The 19373-nt window shown below is 40.5% G+C and overlaps 1 protein-coding gene and 1 pseudogene across 1 annotated transcript in view; both read right to left on the bottom strand.

Moving 5' to 3' along the window:
• The window catches only part of AP1G1 (adaptor related protein complex 1 subunit gamma 1), a 90161-nt gene that overhangs the window by 41879 nt on the left and 28909 nt on the right, over window positions 1-19373 (bottom strand). The window contains exons 4-7 of the mRNA XM_026456482.2: window positions 5685-5809; window positions 4300-4441; window positions 2251-2347; window positions 718-794 (exon numbers count right to left, since the gene is read on the bottom strand). Of these exons, the coding sequence (XP_026312267.1) occupies window positions 718-794; window positions 2251-2347; window positions 4300-4441; window positions 5685-5809 (441 nt within the window). The remainder of the gene's footprint in view (window positions 1-717; window positions 795-2250; window positions 2348-4299; window positions 4442-5684; window positions 5810-19373) is intronic.
• On the bottom strand, window positions 8334-9954 carry LOC111541451 (annotated as a pseudogene).

The following is a 19373-nucleotide window of genomic DNA, read 5'->3' as shown; positions in this document are numbered from 1 at the left end:
ATAAAACAATTTTTAGTTTTAACCTTAAAAAAATAGAAAAGAAATTCCTGTCTTTTAAAAAAAAAAAAAAAAAAAAACCAGCCAGGAGCAGTGGCTCACACCTGTAATCCCAGCACTTTGGGAGGCTGAGGCGGGCTGATCACCTGAGGTCAGGAGTTCAAGACCAGCCTGGCCAACATGGCGAAACCCCGTCTCTCCTAAAAATACAAAAATTAGATGGGCATGGTGGCGCATGCCTGTAATCTCAGCTACACGGGAGGCTGATACAGGAGAATCGCTTGAACCCACGAGGCGGAGGGTGCAGTGAGCCGAGATCATGCCACTGTACTCCAGCCTGGGCAGTAAGAGCAAAACTCCGTCTCGAAAAAACAAAAACAAAAACACACACACGCACACACACAAAACTCCTATTTTTAATTTGACCTCAGATTATGTTTCCTGACTCAAATGTGGAAACAGCAGATAAAACACGTGAAATTTGTGTGTCTGCCAACAATGAGAGAAAACTTCTATCATGCAAAGAAAAACACAATACTAGTGCCAGCTCTTACTTATATGCCTAAATCTGGCTTCCAGCCCAACTGCACAGCAGGGCTAGTTAAAACTCTTATTCAGATCCATAGCTTGCTTTCAAAAAAATAAATAAGAAAATCATGTACTCTTCAGGAAAATCATTTTTCAATCAAGAAAGGCTTAGGCATACAGAATGGCACCTACCTTTCTGAAATGCGCAAGCATGTCTGGGCTTCGCTCACACATTTCTGTGAGGAGGACTACAGATGTGTGGAGGACACCTGAAAGAAAAGATCAAAGGAAAACTAAAAATGAGGCCTATTATCCAATTTTATAGAACAGGGCTTTGAGTTCCTGAAGGTCAATTCCAAAAGGATAGTTGCTACTTTTGCTTTTTAATCCCCTAAAGAATCTAAGCATTGAAGTGAATACAAAGGAGGAACTTAATAGATGCCTGATTTAAAACTGGCCAAGTCAGTAAAATCCGAATGTTTTCAACAATTATGTGACCAAAATAATTATTAAAAAGTGACGACCAATACATGTGTCTCTCCATCTGAGAATATCCATAAAAACATACAATGTAAGCTAGGTGTCATCTGTTCTATACTTAATCAGTAAGCTATTATCTGAGTTCTAACAGATAATTCAAGAGGCAAAAATCTTAGTAAGATTTAAAATTTCCAGATAAGACGTATCAAAACTCTGAGATTAACTGTGGATGATAAAGTAAATTTACTTGCTCCAGAGTCAGTAAAAACAATCTCACAATGCTTTTCACGAAGTAATAAATACGTGCTCTAAATAATTCAGTTGTTCAACAAGTATATTTGGAGCATTCTGGGCACAGCACTGAATTTGTCAAATTAAATATACCACAATTTTTTCTCTTAGCATTTAAGACACATGAATTTTCTCTATTCAAAAACTTATTTCACTGACTTCAAATAAGAATAAAATGTTTGGGAAAAAGAACAGCCACATTCCATTTAACTCCTCTGTTTTATATAAAGATTCTGAGTACCTAATACAAGCTTCTGTCAGAAATAATCCAAAAGAATTTTCATAATTTTTGAGTCAGGCAGGGTCTGGCTCTGTAGTCCAGGCTAGAGTGCAGTGGTACAATCTTGGCTCACTGCAACTTCTGCCTCCCAGGCACAAGCCATCCTCACACTTCAGCCTCCTAAGTAGCTGGGACCACAGGCATGTGCCACCACATCCGGCTGATTTTCGTATTTTTTGCAGAGATGGGTTCTGACTTTGTTGCCCAGGCTGGTCCTGAGCTCAAGTGATCTGCCCACCTTGGCCTCCCAAACTGCTGGGATTACAGGCATGAACTACTACGCCCAGACGCACAAATCTTACACTCCTACCACATGATAATGAAATTTTTTCTTTTACTGTAAAATAGGCAAGAAATCAAAGGATTTTACACATGAAAATTATGGGTAGGCTCATTTGTATATTACACTAGATATTAATAACTTAATATTTTTTATATAGTAAAAGAAGACCAGAGATGAAAGATAAGTTTACTATGAAAGAATCAATCTCTAATATAAAACTAGGATATGTGAGTAGAAAGGTTTGTCAGACCAGACCTTCCTGGAAAAGTGTCTAAGGCACAGCAGAAAGGTGACTCTACTATACTGAGAGACACAGGACTAATACAGCCTTAAGCCTTTTCTCTTTCCCTTTCTCCCTCAATACTTCATGAATGCATCCAAATTACATTACCATGGTTCTTCTCATTCAATAAATTTTTTGTTGCTGGTAAAAACATCTCCATAAGTTCAGGAACTTTCCTGATGACATGAACAGCACATAGTGCTGCCTATAAAAAAAACAATAAAAGAACAAAAGGTTTATTTCAATTATGCCAGGGCAACCAATCTTACAAAAAAACCACCAACACAAAAATCTCACCAACTTGTTCATCCACTAGAAAAATAAAGAAGAAAGAGGTTAGATATTAGATTTACGGCTGGTAACGGTGATGGTCCACTCCTATAATTCCAGCACTTTGGGAGCCCAAGGCAGGAGAATCACTTGAGCCCAGGAGTTTAAGAACAGACTGGGCAACACATTAAGAACCTGCCTCTATTTTTAAAAAAATTAAGAGGAGGCCAGGCGTGGTGGCTCACACCTGTAATCCCAGCACTTTGGGAGGCCGAGGCGGGCAGATCACAAGGTAAAGGAGATGGAGACCATCCTGGCTGACATGGTGAAACCCCATCTCTACTAAAAATAAAATTAAAAATACTAAAAATATGCTGGGCGTGGCGGCATGTACCTGTACTCCAGCTGCTGGGGAGGCTGAAGCAGGAGAATGGCGTGAACCCAGGAGGCGGAGCTTGCAGTGAGCCGAGATCGAGCCACTGCACTCCAGCCTGGGCAACAGAGCAAGACTCCGTCTCAAAAAAAAAAAATTAAGAGGAGAGAAAAGTATTTATTAACTGGTTGGGGATTTCCAGTTTATACTGTTATATTAAAGAGGTCTTCTAGCTCACCTCTCCCTTTTGCCTAGACAAGTAGGCAAAAACTTCCTACATTAGACTATGTATGGTTAATATGAATTTATCAAACAAGTTAAACATAACTTATGTGGAGTTTTGAGGAAGTAAAAATAGATAAGGATCTCAATCTGTGATAATCATACCTCTGAGTAAGATGACTAACAGGCTAAAAAACATCACACAACTGAAAGATATATACTGTAAATGCTATAAATCTACTGTTATGTTTAGTAATATCTATGTGGCCCTCAAATGACTCAGCTGACATCAAGAAAATCATTTGAAAAATACTTAGTCTCTACTAAAGATGGTCTTACTAGTTTGTTCACTGGAAAATAAAAGTACATTTAAACACTGATTTTGCATATTCCGCAAAGTAACTATAACTACTAAATGTTTCAGTCAAATACCATAAAAGTTAGATATATTAACAAAAAAAAATTCTACTAATTCCACCCATGTTATATTTGGGAGGAAAAATAATTTTTTTTCTAACCTGAAGGTATGCTTCATTTTAATATGATAATGGGCTTTCTGAACAAGAGTAGCTCACATATTCTTTAAGAAAAATGACCAGCTTACAAATTAAAAGATAATTTCACTTTGTTTGCAGCCATCATTAACTGCATATCATCCTAGGAAATGGCTTGGCCCTTTCAATGCCGCTTTCCCACACCATTAATAGATAGGCACAGTAAATGCCAAACGGATCACAGTTTATGTTCATTTCTTGGACTTCAAAATTCCATACACTTCATTTTCAAAGGTTGTAAGGTTCAAGCAATTTTTAAAAACTCAATAAAATGTTTATATCAACAAATAAAATCAGATAGAAGACTAATTCTCTTCTATTACTAATTCATTCGGAAAGTGGGTTCTACATCATTCCCTAATAATTATCTAGGTACCAACAGAACTGCCCTTCCAGAGATACAAAGGCACTACTACAAAGATATAGGCACTAATTATTAGGACAAAAGTAAATTCATAAAAATCTGTTCATAATCACCTTGTTGCATTACTGTTTAGAATCAGATAACTTAGGAATTTGGTATGCCACCTACGATATATCCAGTAACATTTGTTTGTTTATAAATCATTTCCTTAAAAAAAGAGGAATTAAGGTTAATATACAATCATGTAAAATAGATTTACTGCACAGGAAAAATGACTTTACATTATCATCAGATCTTTCAAAAATTAGTAATCTGCCTTCTGATCTCCATAATACTCCCTAATCCAAACAGACATTTGGTTCATTAAAAGTTACCTTTTTTCTTAAGTAAGAGTTGGAGGTTTTCAGGAGCTTCTCTACCTCTCCTGCAAGATCTCTGCACATCTCTGAGGAGCCCATGCAGCCGAGGGTACAAAGTGCTAACCCCTGCACGAATTGCGTGCTATGATTAAGATCACTGCAAAAGAAAAGAGGAAGGTAGGAATAAGCATGCTCTGCCTGGTGCTCCCCAAGAAGCAGCTTCACAATTTCAAACTAGTGCAGAATAACTCAAGATTTCTCCAATAACAAAAACAACTAACGAAATTATTTATTGCAGAAAATGTTTATCCCAAATTTATTACATATTATCAATACGGTAAACAGACTGACAGTCCCTCCTATAGGCTTACAAGCCAATGTTTTCAGGTACCAAAGCAGTAGAAGTTGAAAACCTCGTTATCTACTGGATGTCAAAGACATACACTTTAGAAAACTCAGCAAACTTGGTGGGTGGCGGGGGGAGCTCACACCTATAATCCTAGCACTTTGGGAGGCCAAGGCAGGTGTATAACCTGAGGTCAAGAGTTCGAGACCAGCCTGGCCAACATGGTGAAACCTTATCTCCACTAAAACTGTAAAAACTGGCCAAGCGTAGTGGCAGGCACCTATAATTCCAGCTACTCGGGAGGCTGAGTAGCTACCCAGGTTCAAGAGATTCTTCTGCTTCAGCCTCCCGAGTACCTGGGACTACAGGAGCGTGCCACTATGTCCAGTTAGTTTTATATTTTGTATTTTTAGTAGAGACAGGGTTTCACCACATTGGCCAGGCTGGTCTTGAACTCCCGACCTCGTGATCTGCCCGTCTCGGCCTCCCAAAGTGCTGGGATTACAGGCATGAGCCACTGCACCCAGCCCCCTACATAAATTTTAATCCTTTGTTTAACCTCTTTACGTACAAACTACTGAACTAAGAGCAATTCAAATATACTCTGGAAAGTAAATATAAACTCAGTAAATAGAAGTTCTTGATATTATATTACAAAAAAGACTTAAAAGAACAAAGTAGGCCAAGCGTAGTGGCTCAAGCCTGTAATCCTAGTACTTTGGGAAGCCGAGGCGGGTGGATAAGCTGAGGTGAGGAGTTCAAGACCAGCCTGGCCAACACTGCAAAACCCCGTCTCTACTAAAAATACAAAAATTAGCCAGGCGTGGTGGCAAGCACCTATAATCCCAGCTACTCAGGAGGCTGAGGCAGGAGAATTACTTCCCAGGTCGGGGCGGGTAGCGGGAGAGGGCGGTGGCAGCAGAGGAGGATGCAGTGAGTCAAGATCACACCACTTCACTCCAGCTGGGCAAAAGAGCGAGACTCCATCTCAAAGAAAATACCAAAAAGAACAAAGTATTTAATAGTTGTTAGAAGAAAGAAAAGTAAGACTTACTTCTTGATACAGTTGGTCATGAGAAGATGGACATCTTGTCTTTCATCTAACAGCAGCATTGCCCCTAAATAGCCAATGCGTTTGTCTGTAAATTTTTGAGAGGCAATAAGCTTGAGGCACTCCAACTGCAAAAAAAGAAAAAAAAAAAAAAGAAATTAAGAACTTGCTACCATAATCTAGAAAAGCAATGTTTTTAACCCAGAGTCCCCAGTTGGCTAAAGTACAAATGTGTTTCATCAAACTACCTAACTCTTCTTTTTTTTGAGATGGAGTTTCACTCTGGTTGCCCAGGCTGGAGTGCAATGGTGCAATCTCAGCTCACTGCACCCTCTGCCTCCCAGGTGCAAGCCATTCTCCTGCCACAGCCTCCCGAGTAGCTGGGATTACAGGAATTAGCCACCACACCTGGCTAATTTTTCTATGTTTAGCAGAGACGGGGTTTCACCATGTTGATTAGGCTGGTCTCTAACACCTGACCTCTGCTGAGCCACCTGCCTCGGCCTCCCAAAGTGCCGGGATTACAGGCGTGAGCCACTATGCCTGCGCCTGGCTTTTTCTTTTTTTCTGAGACAGGGTTTTGCTCTTATAGCCCAGGCTAGAGTACAATGGTGCAATCCCAGTTCACTGCAACCTCCACCTCCTGGGTTCAAGCGATTCTCCTGCCTCAGCCTCCCGAGTAGCTAGGACTACAGGCCCCCACCACCACACCTGGGTTTTTTTTTTTTTGTATTTTTAGAACAGACAGGGTTTCAACATGTTGGCCAGGCTGGTCACGAACTGCTGACCATAGATGATCCGCCTCCCAAAGTGCTGGGATTACAGGTGTGAGCCACCATGCCTGGCCAAAGTACCTACATCTTTTTAGAAGGCAAAGATTTAAGACCTTTGCATAGCGTAATAGAAATCAAGTTCAAGAACAGATCATTTTAGCAAGGCCTCATGATATTTGCCATTCAAATAATCTCTCAGTTTTACATTAGTTTTGCAGATTCACACAAACATAAACTAGAAGTATTATAATAAGAGATTAACAACTCAAATTCTTAATCTCCAAGTTACATTAAATGAGCACCTAACGTGTGTTTAAGGTATGGTTCCATTTTGGGAATTAAAAAACTTAATAACTGGAAATACACCAACCCATTCTAATCATAAGGAATGTATAATTAATTTAAAAAAAGAGAGGCAATAACTAAGTTTAATATAATGTGGAAAGTATGTGAACCAAGTACATTTAGAGCTTGATCCAAGTACTATGGGAGAAGGCAAGGGTTTAGGAATCCAATACAGAAAAAACAAAAATCAGGAGAACTCAGTAGTGGAATTAAGCTAAAATGATTTACATGATTTCTTCTTTACATCATTGATAGAAATAGCTTCTTACGGCTTAAGAATTCTTGTAAATTAGTTTGTCCCTCTATCTGGCCTTTCTTGAAACACCTTCCGAATCACTGACATACTTTATCACTCCATCTTGACAAACATGGAAAAGGCCAAAACATTACCTTTACAGCAGTATTCAAAGGGCGAATACAAGACAGACTAACAAAGAAGAGTTTTAAAAACCATGATCCCCTTTAGAATCATACATCCCAAGGAAAGGGGCTCAAATGGAGACCTGTGTAACAGAAGTTAAAATCACGTGAGACTACTTTCCATTATGAATTTAATCTACTAAATTCGAAAGTGAAATTGAGGAAAGTAAAACAGTTCCACAGAGTTGTTTCAAGCTATTTAAAAATTGCTTTCTCAATGTACCTGCATTAAAAACATCTAAAGTTAGCTGAATACTATCACGAGCATTTCAAAGAAGTCTCCAAGGAAAATAACCAGGATCAAAAAGGAAAACATAAATGCCTTGTGAAATTGAAAAGATTATGTAAGTAACAAACCTTCCCTTTCTTCACATTCAATTAAAATTTAAAAAGCAATTTCTGAAACAGAAGTTGATGAAAGTCATCTTTACAATGTCAACAGAAAATTTACTAAGGTGAATGAGAAAATCAGAAGCTAAAATATTATCAAACAAATCTTACTCTTTTTCAAACTGGTTTTTCAAGCTTCTCATTTCATAATTCTGTAAATATTTTAGTAGTGAAAGCAAATGTTCCAAGAATCAGATATCAGAATTTTCATCATACTCATTCAATCCTACTTCTGACAAACTCCAAGCATTGCACAAATAAATTATCCAAAAACATTTTATTAGGAATAGGACATACTCTTAGGCATTAATAATACTTTGTGGTTTTAGGGTCAAGTGTTTTTTTTTGTTTGTTTTTTAAGGATGACCGTTTCTTTATTAAACTATACAAAAAAGGCAGCTGGTAGCAATGGCTCATGCCTGTAACGATGCCAGCACTTTGGGAGGCCGAGGCGGGTGGATCACCTGAGATTAGGAGTTCGAGACCAGCCTGGCCAACATGGTGAAACCCCGTTTCTAATAAAAATACAAAAATCAGCCAGGTGTGGTGGTGGGCGCCTGTAATCCCAGCTACTTGGGAGGCTGAGGCAGGAGAATCATTTGAAATTGGAAGGCAGAGGTTGAAATGAGCTGAGATCACACCCCTGTACTTCAGCCTAGGCAAAAGAGCCAAACTCTGTTTATAATTAAAAAAAAAAAAAAAAAACTATATAAGAAAGGGAGGCAGCTGTGGGGTTTGGTCCCACCCCCAGACTGGTGCTGTCTGAAAGGAGGGAATCTGAGGGAGATCCCAGGCAGGATAGGGATGGGGCAGGACATGAGGCTAGGGATGCAGAGGTTAGGCGGGAGAGGCTACGGGCAGGGGGGGCGGGGGCAAGAAGAAAAGGAAGAGAGAGGAGTAACTGGGGCCAGCTGGGGAGCTCAGATGGAGCAGGTCAGGAGGTGGAACAATAGCAGAGTGAGGATGGAGGGGTCAGTGTCTGGAGAGGTGGAAATGAGAAAGCTGGGTAGAAAGAAGAGGGTGGGGGCTCTGGTGCAGGGCCCAGAGCAGGGAGCCAGGTGAAGGGTGGCTGCACTTGTCTGCTCCCACCCAACCTCCAGGCTCAGAGAGGCCTCCCATCCCCAGCCTGTTGGCAGGGGCTCATGCCAATGCCCCATTCTGTCTTCCGCTGCTATGGATCGGGTTCATCCTCTTCTTCAGCAGCTCTCTTCAGCTCGGGCCCTTCATCACCATCATCTTCCTCTTTGGGCCAGTTCTCCTCCTCCTCCACCACTTCCTTCTTTCACTCTTTCTGGCTTGCCTTCTCCTCCACCTTCTCCTTCATGTCCTTGGTGCCCAACTCAGCCACTGCCTCCACACTTTTCTCCAACACGGTGTTGGGACTGGGGCTAGCAGGGAGCTAGGGTCCCAGGGCCAAGACAGAGGGGCCCTGGACAGTGGACGGTGACTGAGGCTGGAATCTGGCATTGCGGCAGCAACAGCAGCAGTGGCTGCTCAGTCGGGTCAAGTTTTAAGATAGACACACTAAGTCATCAGTGACTGATGAATACAAGCCGTTGTTTTTTGTGACATTTGTTTAAGACATACCTAAACTTTGCCCCCTCTCTCTGTGTGCAGCAGGCATAGAGAAGACGGGGAAACACAAAACAACCAACCAAAAAAACCAAGCAAAAAAACAAAAAAAAACCCTTACCTAAAACATAAACAGCAAAAAGAAAAACTAAAAGTTAAAGGGGCAAGCATTATTTCAATATTCCCCCATTTATACAGAGACTTTGCTTCAAAAACAAGCATTTGCTTTTTGAAGGTGACAAATCTAAGGGAAAACGTAAGGTTATATGACTGGAAATAGCATCTGATATATACACTCCAGTGATGGATTAATTCTGATCACACTTTATACTTAAGTGGCCAGCAACAGTGCTAAGAATATACCATGTTTAATCTTTAAGAATGTTATCAAGGCCGGGCACAGTGGCTCACACCTGTAATCCTAGCACTCTGGGAGGCCAAGGCGGGTGGATTGCCTGAGCTCAGGAGTTCTAGACCAGCCTGGGCAACACAGTGAAACCCTGTCTCTACTAAAATACAAAAAATTAGCCAGGCGTGGCGGCGTGCACCTGTAATTCCAGCTACCTGGGAGGCTGAGGAAGGAGGATCACTTGAAACCGGGAAGCGGAGGTTGCAGTGAGCTGAAATCGTGCCACTGCCCTCCAGCCAGGGCGACAAAGTGGGACTCCATCTCAAAAACAAATGTTATCAGTTTTCAAATGTTGAAAAAGAAAGATAAAGGTTAGGGGAAAAAAGTACAATGGGGGAGATACACGCAAAAGGAGGGCATCCATTTTTCCACAGCAATCTCCAAATATCCAAAAGTAAAACTCCACACTGTTGCATGAGTTAAACAACAGAAGGAAAAAAGTAATCAATTACATGCATCTGCCCCTTAGGTAACAATCTCAAATATTTCAGTGGAGTACTACTACTCCACTTAAAGCTACTTGAAAAACCCACCTGAAACATTTCTAACTACAACTCTAGCAGACGCTTTAAGACCAGAGTAAACAGTCCAGATTTTATATCCACACTCCACACAATTAACGGAAAACTTTTACTTCACAGCAGAAGCATTCTAGTCAGAGATTAGCAACAAGCCTAAGAGACTGAAGTTTTCAGCCCCCTTTGTAACAAATACAGTGCCTGAAGAAGTGGTTCCCAAACTTAACTAGTCAGAACAGGTAGCAGAGTTTTGAAAATGATGGGTCACCGCCCCCGCCCCACTCCTGCCGATATCATGATGGAGTAAATTTGATGTAGACACCAACAATTTAATTTTTACAAAATTTTTCTAGATGACTCCCTTTTTTGGGGGGTAGGAGGGACAGTCTCACTCTGTCACCCAGGCTGGAGTGCAGTGGTGTTATCTCAGCTCAATGCAACCTCCTCTGACTCTCGCATTCAAGCAGTTCTTGTGCCTCAACCTCCCAGGTAGCTGGGACTACAGATGCGTGCCACCAACCCCAGCTAATTTTTGTGTTTTTATTATTGATAGGGTTTTGCCATGTTAACCAGGCTGGTCTCAAACTCCTGGCTTCAAGTGATCCGCCCACCTCGGCCTCCCAAAGTGCTGGGATTATAGGCATGAGCCACCATACCCAATCTATCTCTTTTTAATATTCAGAAACAACTGCCTGGTTTATACACACACACCTAAAATCATCATTTTTGAAAAGCAAGCTTGTTATAACTGCACTACCACTATGTAGGCCTGGCAACATAAAATCTATATAGAGCAGAGTCTGTGTTTTCATTCTTTGAGCAAAAAAACAAAAAAACAAAAACCTGACATTCCTAGTGAATCCAATTTTTTCTTTTGAGAAAATGATGAAATATTCCACTCAAAATACATAAAACTCACTTAGCAGTCACTGACCCACCAAGTGGCTTTATCAAATCTTAACATTTCACCCTATTTATTTTAAAGTTTTTAACATTACAGATTCAACTGAAGCCCTCTGTGTACAGGGCCTCAATCTCATTTCTCCATCCCAGAAGTAATCAAAACCCCAAACTGCTGCTCATGACTGCCATGCCATATATTCTTACTGCACATGGAGAGACAGGTGGTTTGAAATGTTTTAAACTTTAAATAAATATCAAACTGTATTCCTGCTCTTTTCGCTCAACAGCTTTGAGTATTACTCACATCAAGACAAGATGTTCCAATTCAGTCAAAACTCATTGCTACATAGTATCCCACTTTTGAATATAAACTTACCTATTATCTGAGGACAAAGAGATTGTTTGCAATGTTTTACTATTAGAAACACTGCTGAAATGAATACTTTTATACATACATGTCTTTGTATACTGGACAATTTATCTACCTGGGGGGTAGTACCCCAGCATAGTACCAGCTTAAGTACTTTTTGTATACTGGACAGTTTATCTAGGTTATATACCTAAGGAGGCTTGATCAAATTCAGATTTTTCAGGTTTTGCTTTGTTCTGTTGTGATCTCATTTTGCAAATATGCACCACTTAGAGCCAGTGGTATGAACTTTCATCAGGAGGCATATAATTATTTCTGGTAGTTGTCTCTCTTTTGTGACTTTAGCAGCACTGATGATCATCATGGGTTGCAAAATGATTATATTTGAATTCTTTCCTTAATTTATTAGTTGGACTACAGCTCTAAGAAGAAACTTCTCTATACAGAAGAAAGGCCATACTATTGCTAAGGAAAGGTAATATACATGTTTATTTCAATCAATTACAATTATTATCCTTTTTTTTATTGACAGAGTCTTACTGCCAACCAGGACCGAGTGCAGTGGTGTGATCTCGCCTCACTGCAACCTCCGCCTCCCAGGTATAAGCGATTCTCAAGCCTCAGCCTCCGGAATACCTGGGATTACAGGTATCTGCCACCACGCCTGGCTAATTTTTGTATTTTTAGTAGAGATGAGGTTTCACCATGTTGGTCAGGCTGGTCTCGAACTCCTGAGCTCAAGCCATCTGCCTGCCCCAGCCTCATAAAAGACTGAGATTACAGGTGTTAGTCACCGCACCCCGCCTACCATTATTATTCTTTTTTTTTTTTTTTTTTTTGAGACGGAGTCTCACTCTGTTGCCCAGGCTGGAGTGCAGTGGCGCAGTCTCAGCTCACCGCAACCTCCTCCACCTTCCGGGTTCATGCGATTCTCCTGCCTCAGCCTCCTGAGTAGCTGGGATTACAGGAACCTGCCACCACGCCCGGTTAATTTTTGTATTTTTAGTAGAGGCGGGGTTTCACCATGTTGGCCAGGATGTTATCGAACTCCTGACCTTGTGATCTGCCCGTCTCGGCCTCCCAAAGTGCTGGGATTACAGGCGTGAGCCATCATGCCCAGGCGATTATTATTCTTACTAATGTTCAAAGTATCTCTTTTGGGGGTATGACAGCCTCTTCTGGTGACTACTGAAACCTTTTGACATGATCTTTGCAGTCTTTCCTGCTTTCTGGCATAGTAACATCGTTATTTTGTACATTTTCTTATCCTGGATTTGGGATCAGCCATTTTTCAAATGGGCTGAAAACAGTATTTGGAGACCACAATCTAGGCTTAAGGATAGCTCATTGCTATGGGTCTGGTCATTAATTCTGAGGCTTTTCAAGGCATAGTACCAGCTTAAGCACTTTAAGAAAAAATTCCTTAGTGTGAAAAAGTGTGTCTACTAAGCCCTATATGAATCACCCACATATTACTGTACAGCATTTGTTTACAGCTTTAACAAGAGTGGTTATCATCATCACTTATTTGTAATAATGTACTACCTGTACAGTGTAATAAGAAAATAAGAATGTATAAGGATGTCAAAAGAAAAAAACAGAACTGCCATTGTTTGCAGACAATAGTAGTACTGACTACATGGGAACAATGACATCTACAGAGACTCTTAGGACCAAGTTCAATAATGTGGCAAAGTAGATAAATATTTTTAAAAATCAATTGTATCACTATAGATCTAAAACATAATTATGTAAAATTTTGTTTTATTTATTTATTTATTTAATTTTTTTTTTTTTTTTTGAGACAGAGTCTCGCTCTGTCACCCAGGCTGGAGTGCAGTGGCCAGATCTGGGCTCACTGCAAGCTCCGCCTCCCGGGTTCACGCCATTCTCCTGCCTTAGCCTCCCGAGTAGCTGGGACTACAGGCGCCCGCCACCTCGCCCGGCTAGTTTTTTGTATTTTTTTTTCAGTAGAGACAGGGTTTCACTGTGTTAGCCAGGATGGTCTCCATCACCTGACCTCGTGATCCGCCCGTCTCGGCCTCCCAAAGTGCTGGGATAACAGGCTTGAGTCACCAAGCCTGGCCTTAAAATTTTAAAGGATACTATTTGCAACAGAAACAAGAGCTCTAAGGAACCTACAAATATATTTCTCCAAAGATGTCTAAGACTTAAAAATCCTGTGTTTTAAGCGAAATTTAAAAAAATTTTTTTTTAAAAGATGTATAAGAATTTATGGAGAACATTGTAAAATTTAGAGAAGCTAAAGTGCAGTCCTATGCTACACAGATGGAAAGGAAGAATATCCTACACAGGTAATTGGGTACAGCAAGCAAGGCTGGAACTGCGGAAAAACAGAATCAGGCCCAGCCTGGAGCAGCATACTACTGACATGTGGAAACGTAGATTTCCATTCCACAAATCTTATTATTTTTCTAAGAGAAATTAGGAATCCAGATTTCTATGGAAATTCTTTTTTGTTCTTACGTACTGGCAGAAACCATTTTAAATACCACACAGGACAAAAAAGGAACACATCTATGGAAGAATCTGGCCCCGAGCCACCAGTTTTCTACTCCTGCAATCTACCTACTTCTTTAGAGAATTCATTAATATTTCTGGGTTGTGCTTAACCCACACACGGAAAAAGGTTACACACACTACAGGAAATCTATGACCACTTTTGTTATAAAAATGGTGAGGATACTGTCTCTTACATTATTAAGAGACTCCTAGACCAAAGGTCCATATAAAAAAAATCTCTTAGAATTCAGTGCTTCAAAAAACATTGCTGTCCTTTAGGAAACAGTAAAATGCATAACATTTGAGGCTTTCTATATATCAAAATATGTGTCTAACACTTACTAACTTACTCTTCATAATAACACTATAAAGTAGGCATTAAGACTGTCCCCATTTTACAGATGAGGAAACTGAAGCACAGAAAGGTTAAAGATCATGCTCAAAGTCAGAAGTCACATCCAGGCAGTCTGGTTCTCTGCAGTTTTGCTCTTCCATCTTGGCAATAACAACTACCTAACAGGTGACTGTCTCTTTTCTTGCCTTAGCTGTCACGCCAACAGCAACTACACAGGCCTTATGCTCTAAATGCTTCCTTTTTCCAACTCTCAATTTCTACTATTTTTTTTCTCTTTAATGTAGATGCTGGTAGTTTATGCCATCTCAAATCCTTTGTACAGCAAGGAAGGGCTAAGTTGTTTTTTTTTTTTTTTTTCTTTTTTTTGAGACAGTCTTGCTCTGTCACCCAGGCTGGAGTGCAATGGTATGATCTCGGCTCACTGCAACCTCCACCTTCTAGGTTCAAGCAATTCTCCTGCCTCAGCCTCCCAAGTAGCTGGGATTACAGGCGCCCACCACCACGCCTGGCTAATTTTTGTCTTTTTAGTAGAGATAGAGTTTCCCCATGTTGGCCAGGATGGTATCAAACTCCTGACTTCAGGTGATCCCCCCACTTTGGCTTCCCAAAGTGCTGGGATTACAGGCGTACGTCACCGTGTCCATCCTACCCTACTCCTCAAGTTTTACTGTAAAACTTAAGACTTATAAAATACAGCTACTAGAAATTTTTAAATTTCTAATGTGGCTTATATTTTATTTCTATCAGCATCATATTAGATACTGCAGTAAAAAAGTTTTTAAAAAGGTAAAATTAGTTTTAATAATATTCTTTAATCAATATATCTAAAATATCATTTCAACATATGATCAACACAAAAATTATTAGGTATTTTACACTTGCTTTTCCACTAAAGTTTCTATATATAGTATGTACTTTACACTCACAGCACATCTCAATTTGTACATTTTCATCAGAAATAGCTGAACTAAAAAGAAAAAAAAGAAATAGCTTAACTGTATTTAGAGTTCATAAAATTTACTGTTTATAAAGTACACTAACATACCCAAGTTGTTTAAAACATATTTAAAAGTCTTCCAATAATAACTAGGCTAGGTGCGGTGGCTCACACCTGTAATCCCAGCACTTTGGGAGGCTGAGACGGGTAGATCACTTGAGGTCAGGAGTTCAAGACTAGCCTGGCCAACATGGTGAAACCCCATCTCTACCAAAAATACAAAAATTAGCTGGTGTGGTGGCGGGTGCCTGTAGCACACTCAGCAGGCTGACAGGAGAATCGCTTGAACCTGGGCAGTGAAGGCTGCAATGAGCCGAGATCGTGCCACTGTACTTCAGCCTGGGCAACAGAGCAAGACTACATCTCAAAAAAAAAAAAAAAAAAGTTTTCCAATAACTAAATCAACTACCAAAAAAATCTTATTTTCCTTTAGGATTCACCTAAGCTGAAACAGCCACATTCCAAGAGGTCAACAGTTACATGCAGCTACTGGTTACCATAATGAACACCGCATCTAACAAATAAAATGCAATTAAAGAGTGGCTGCAGGCTGGGTGTGGTGGTTCATGCCTGTAATCCCAGCACTTTGGGAGGCCAAGGCAGGTGGATCACCTGAAGTCAGGAGTTTGAGACCCCATCTCAAAAAAAAAAAAAAAAGTGGCTGTTATTATACACTAGATGAAAATGGCACTGTGATTCATACATGCAGGTGACAAAACCTAGATGTGAACCTTTCACAGGCGTATTATAAAGGTAATTCCAACGAATGGGGTACCAAATTACTGATATGAACAAGATGGCGACTCATTTAAACAGAGGAAGCAGAATAAGAAATTAAAATTATGATTCCTAGTCCCATTCAGAAAAATATTTTATGATAAAATTTTATCACAGTTTTCTTGAGCATTTACACTTTCTACCTAATAATTAAATATTTTATCAAATAATTAAGTCCCAAAATACCCTAAATTCCACCTAACTCTAAAAGCACATTCTATTTAAACACATTAAAGAAATGAATCTGGCTGGGCGCGGTGGCTCAAGCCTGTAATCCCAGCACTTTGGGAGGCCGAGACGGGCGGACCACGAGGTCAGGAGATCGAGACCATCCTGGCCAATACGGTGAAACCCCGTCTCTACTAAAAACTACAAAAAACTAGCCGGGCGAGGTGGCGGGCACCTGTAGTCCCAGCTACTTGGGAGGCTGAGGCAGGAGAATGGCCTAAACCCAGGAGGCGGGGCTTGCAGTGAGCTGAGATCCGGCCACTGCACTCCAGCCTGGGTGGCAGAGCCAGACTCCGTCTCAAAAAAGAAAAAAAAAGAAAAAAGAAATGAATCTTAGAAAATATATAGAGATTTGTTTACAAAATGAAATATCCCCCAAAATCTTATATCTACTCTGATTCCAAATTCAAGAATTTGCCCTTAGTAACGGGACTATGGCTCACACCTATAATCACAGCACTTTGGGAGGTTGAGGCCCGAGGACCACTTGAGCCCAGGAGTTTAACACCAGCCAGGGCAATGTGGCAGAATCCCTACTCTATAATTTTTTTTTTTTTTTTGAGAAGGAGTCTTACTCTGTTGCCAGGCTGGAATGCAGTGGCACAATCTCAGCTCACTGCAACCTCCACCTCCCAGGTTCAAGCGATTCTCCTGCCTCAGCCTCCTGAGTAACTGGGACTATAGGTGCGTACCACCATGCCCAGGTAATTTTTGTATTTTTAGTAAAGACGGGGTTTCACCATGTTGACCAGGATAGTCTCGATCTTTTGACCTTGTGATCCGCCCACTTCAGCCTCCTGAAGTGCAGGGTTTATAGGCATGAGCCACCACGCCCACCTCAATTTTTTTTTTTTTTTTAATTAGCTGGCCAAGCATGGTAGTGCACACCTGTAATCTCAGTACTTTGAGACGCCAAGACACATGGATTGCTTGTGCACAAGAGTTCAAAATCAGCCTGAGCAACACAGCAAAGCCCTGTCTCTACAAAAAATACAAAAATTAGCCTGGTGTGGTTCCCAGAAGGTCGAGGCTGCAGTGAGCTGAGTAGAAAGTAAGCCTGTGGTGTCCACTGCACACTCCAGCCTGGGCAACACTGTCTCAAAAAATCAGCTGGGGGGCCGGGAGCAGTGCCTCATGCCTATAATCCCAGCACTTTGGGAGGCCGAGACAGACAAATAAGGAGGTCACGAATTCGAGACCAACCTGGCCAATATGGTAAGGCTCCATGTCTACAAAAAATACAAAAATCAGCCAGGTGTGGTGGCACATGCCTGTATTCCCAGCTACCTGGGAGGCTAAGGCAGAAGAATCTTTCAAACCCGGTAGGAGGAGGTTGAGGTGAGCTGAGATCACGCCACTGGACTCCAGCCTGGGCAACACAGCGAGACTCCATCTCAAAAAAAAAAAAAAAATTAGCTAGGTGTGGTGCCACACACCTGCAGTCCCAGTGACTCGAGAGGCTGAGGTAGGAGGAGAGCTTGAGCCCAGCAGGTTGAGGCTACAGTAAGCCATCACAGAGCCACAGACTGGGCCACAGAGCAAGACCCTGCCTCCAAAAAAAAAAAAAGAATATGCTCTTAAAGAACTTAATTGGGAATATATAAATGTACTGCTTACAAAATGTTAATAATGGTTATCGCTGAGGAATTAAGAGTCTTCCCCCTCACTAGACTTTTTTATAGCCCAATTTCTAATATATCAGATTTCTGTAAATCTAACCTAATACTTAAAATCAATCAACAAGAACACATGGGCATCAATTTGCTTTATACTATGACACATACTATATGGATAACCACCTGGATCAATTTTTGATGTGATAAAGCTTATAATTGAAACATGAGAGCTTCAGGGTTTGATTCCACTTCTAACACTCTATGAATGAAATATGAAATATATTTCAAAGAATGTATTATATTTTAGAAACTATTCATGTGAAAAAGAATACTATTATGACACTAATTCTGTCCCAAACCAAATACGTGAATATATTGATGAACCGGCAGTTGCTTCTGCCTGGCCCCTTTTCTTTTGATCCAGTCCCCTTTCCTCTGATACTAACACATCAATTTTTCTTTGGGAAACTAATGGACTCCCACTCTCGATCATATATTTCTAAAGATGTTGACCCCACTCCAAACTCGAAGATGAGCATAAAACCCAAGTCAGTCTGGTAACATTAAATCCAGTACTTTTTTGTTTTAACTTGGGGGCAGGAGATCGTCTTCCACTGAAATTACTGACCTAAACAGAAAATAAGCTGCTGGCTATCTTTCCTGATAGTGTTGTACATTCTTTCTTTCAGTTCTGCAGTCTGTTCCTTAGAGAGACTATTTAGCATATAATACAATTCTTAAATTATTAAAATAAAATTTAATAGCATTAATATGAAATAAAAAATAACCCACTATTTCCTTTTCCATGACTAAATTCCACTCATGACAATACAAACATGGAAAGAAGAAAGGACTTATCATTGAGACTATCATTCTCAAAACCCACACTGGACATGTTAAATAGTAACCATTTGTGCATGGGAGACAATCAGCAGCCAGATCTGCTCAAGTTATAGCAATCAAGGCACAAAGTAATTAGAAGAAAATAGACGCCACCAAATGGCAACCACCTAATTTCCTTAACTTAAAAACATATTGTGAGCTGGGCGCGGTGGCTCATGCCTGTAATTCCAGCACTTTGGGAGGCCGAGATAGGTGGATCACCTGAGGCCAGGAGTTCAAGACCAGCCTGACCAACATGGAGAAACCCCGTCTCTACTAAAAATACAAAATTAGCCAGGCGCGGTGGCACGTGCCTGTAATCCCAGCTACTCGGGAGGCTGAGGCAGGAGAATCACTTGAACCCGGGAGGCGGAGGTTGCAGTAAGCCGAGATTGTGCCCTTGCACTCCAGCCTGGGCAAAAAGAGCAAAACAACTCCGTCTCAAAAAAAAAAAAAAAATACTGTGAACTTCTCTACATAACATTGTGCCCAGAGAAAATAATTAAGACGACATTTAGCAAGCCTTTAAAAAAAAAAAAAAAGAAAGAAAGAAAGAAAGAAAGAAAGAAAGAAAGAAAGAAAGAAAGAAAGAAAGAAAGAAAGAAAGAAAGAAA

Source organism: Piliocolobus tephrosceles, chromosome 17 (genome assembly GCF_002776525.5).
Source record: "Piliocolobus tephrosceles isolate RC106 chromosome 17, ASM277652v3, whole genome shotgun sequence".
NCBI classification, from domain to species: domain Eukaryota; kingdom Metazoa; phylum Chordata; class Mammalia; order Primates; family Cercopithecidae; genus Piliocolobus; species Piliocolobus tephrosceles.
Note: the sequence above shows the minus strand (reverse complement) of the source record. Positions and strands in the feature narration are given on the sequence as shown.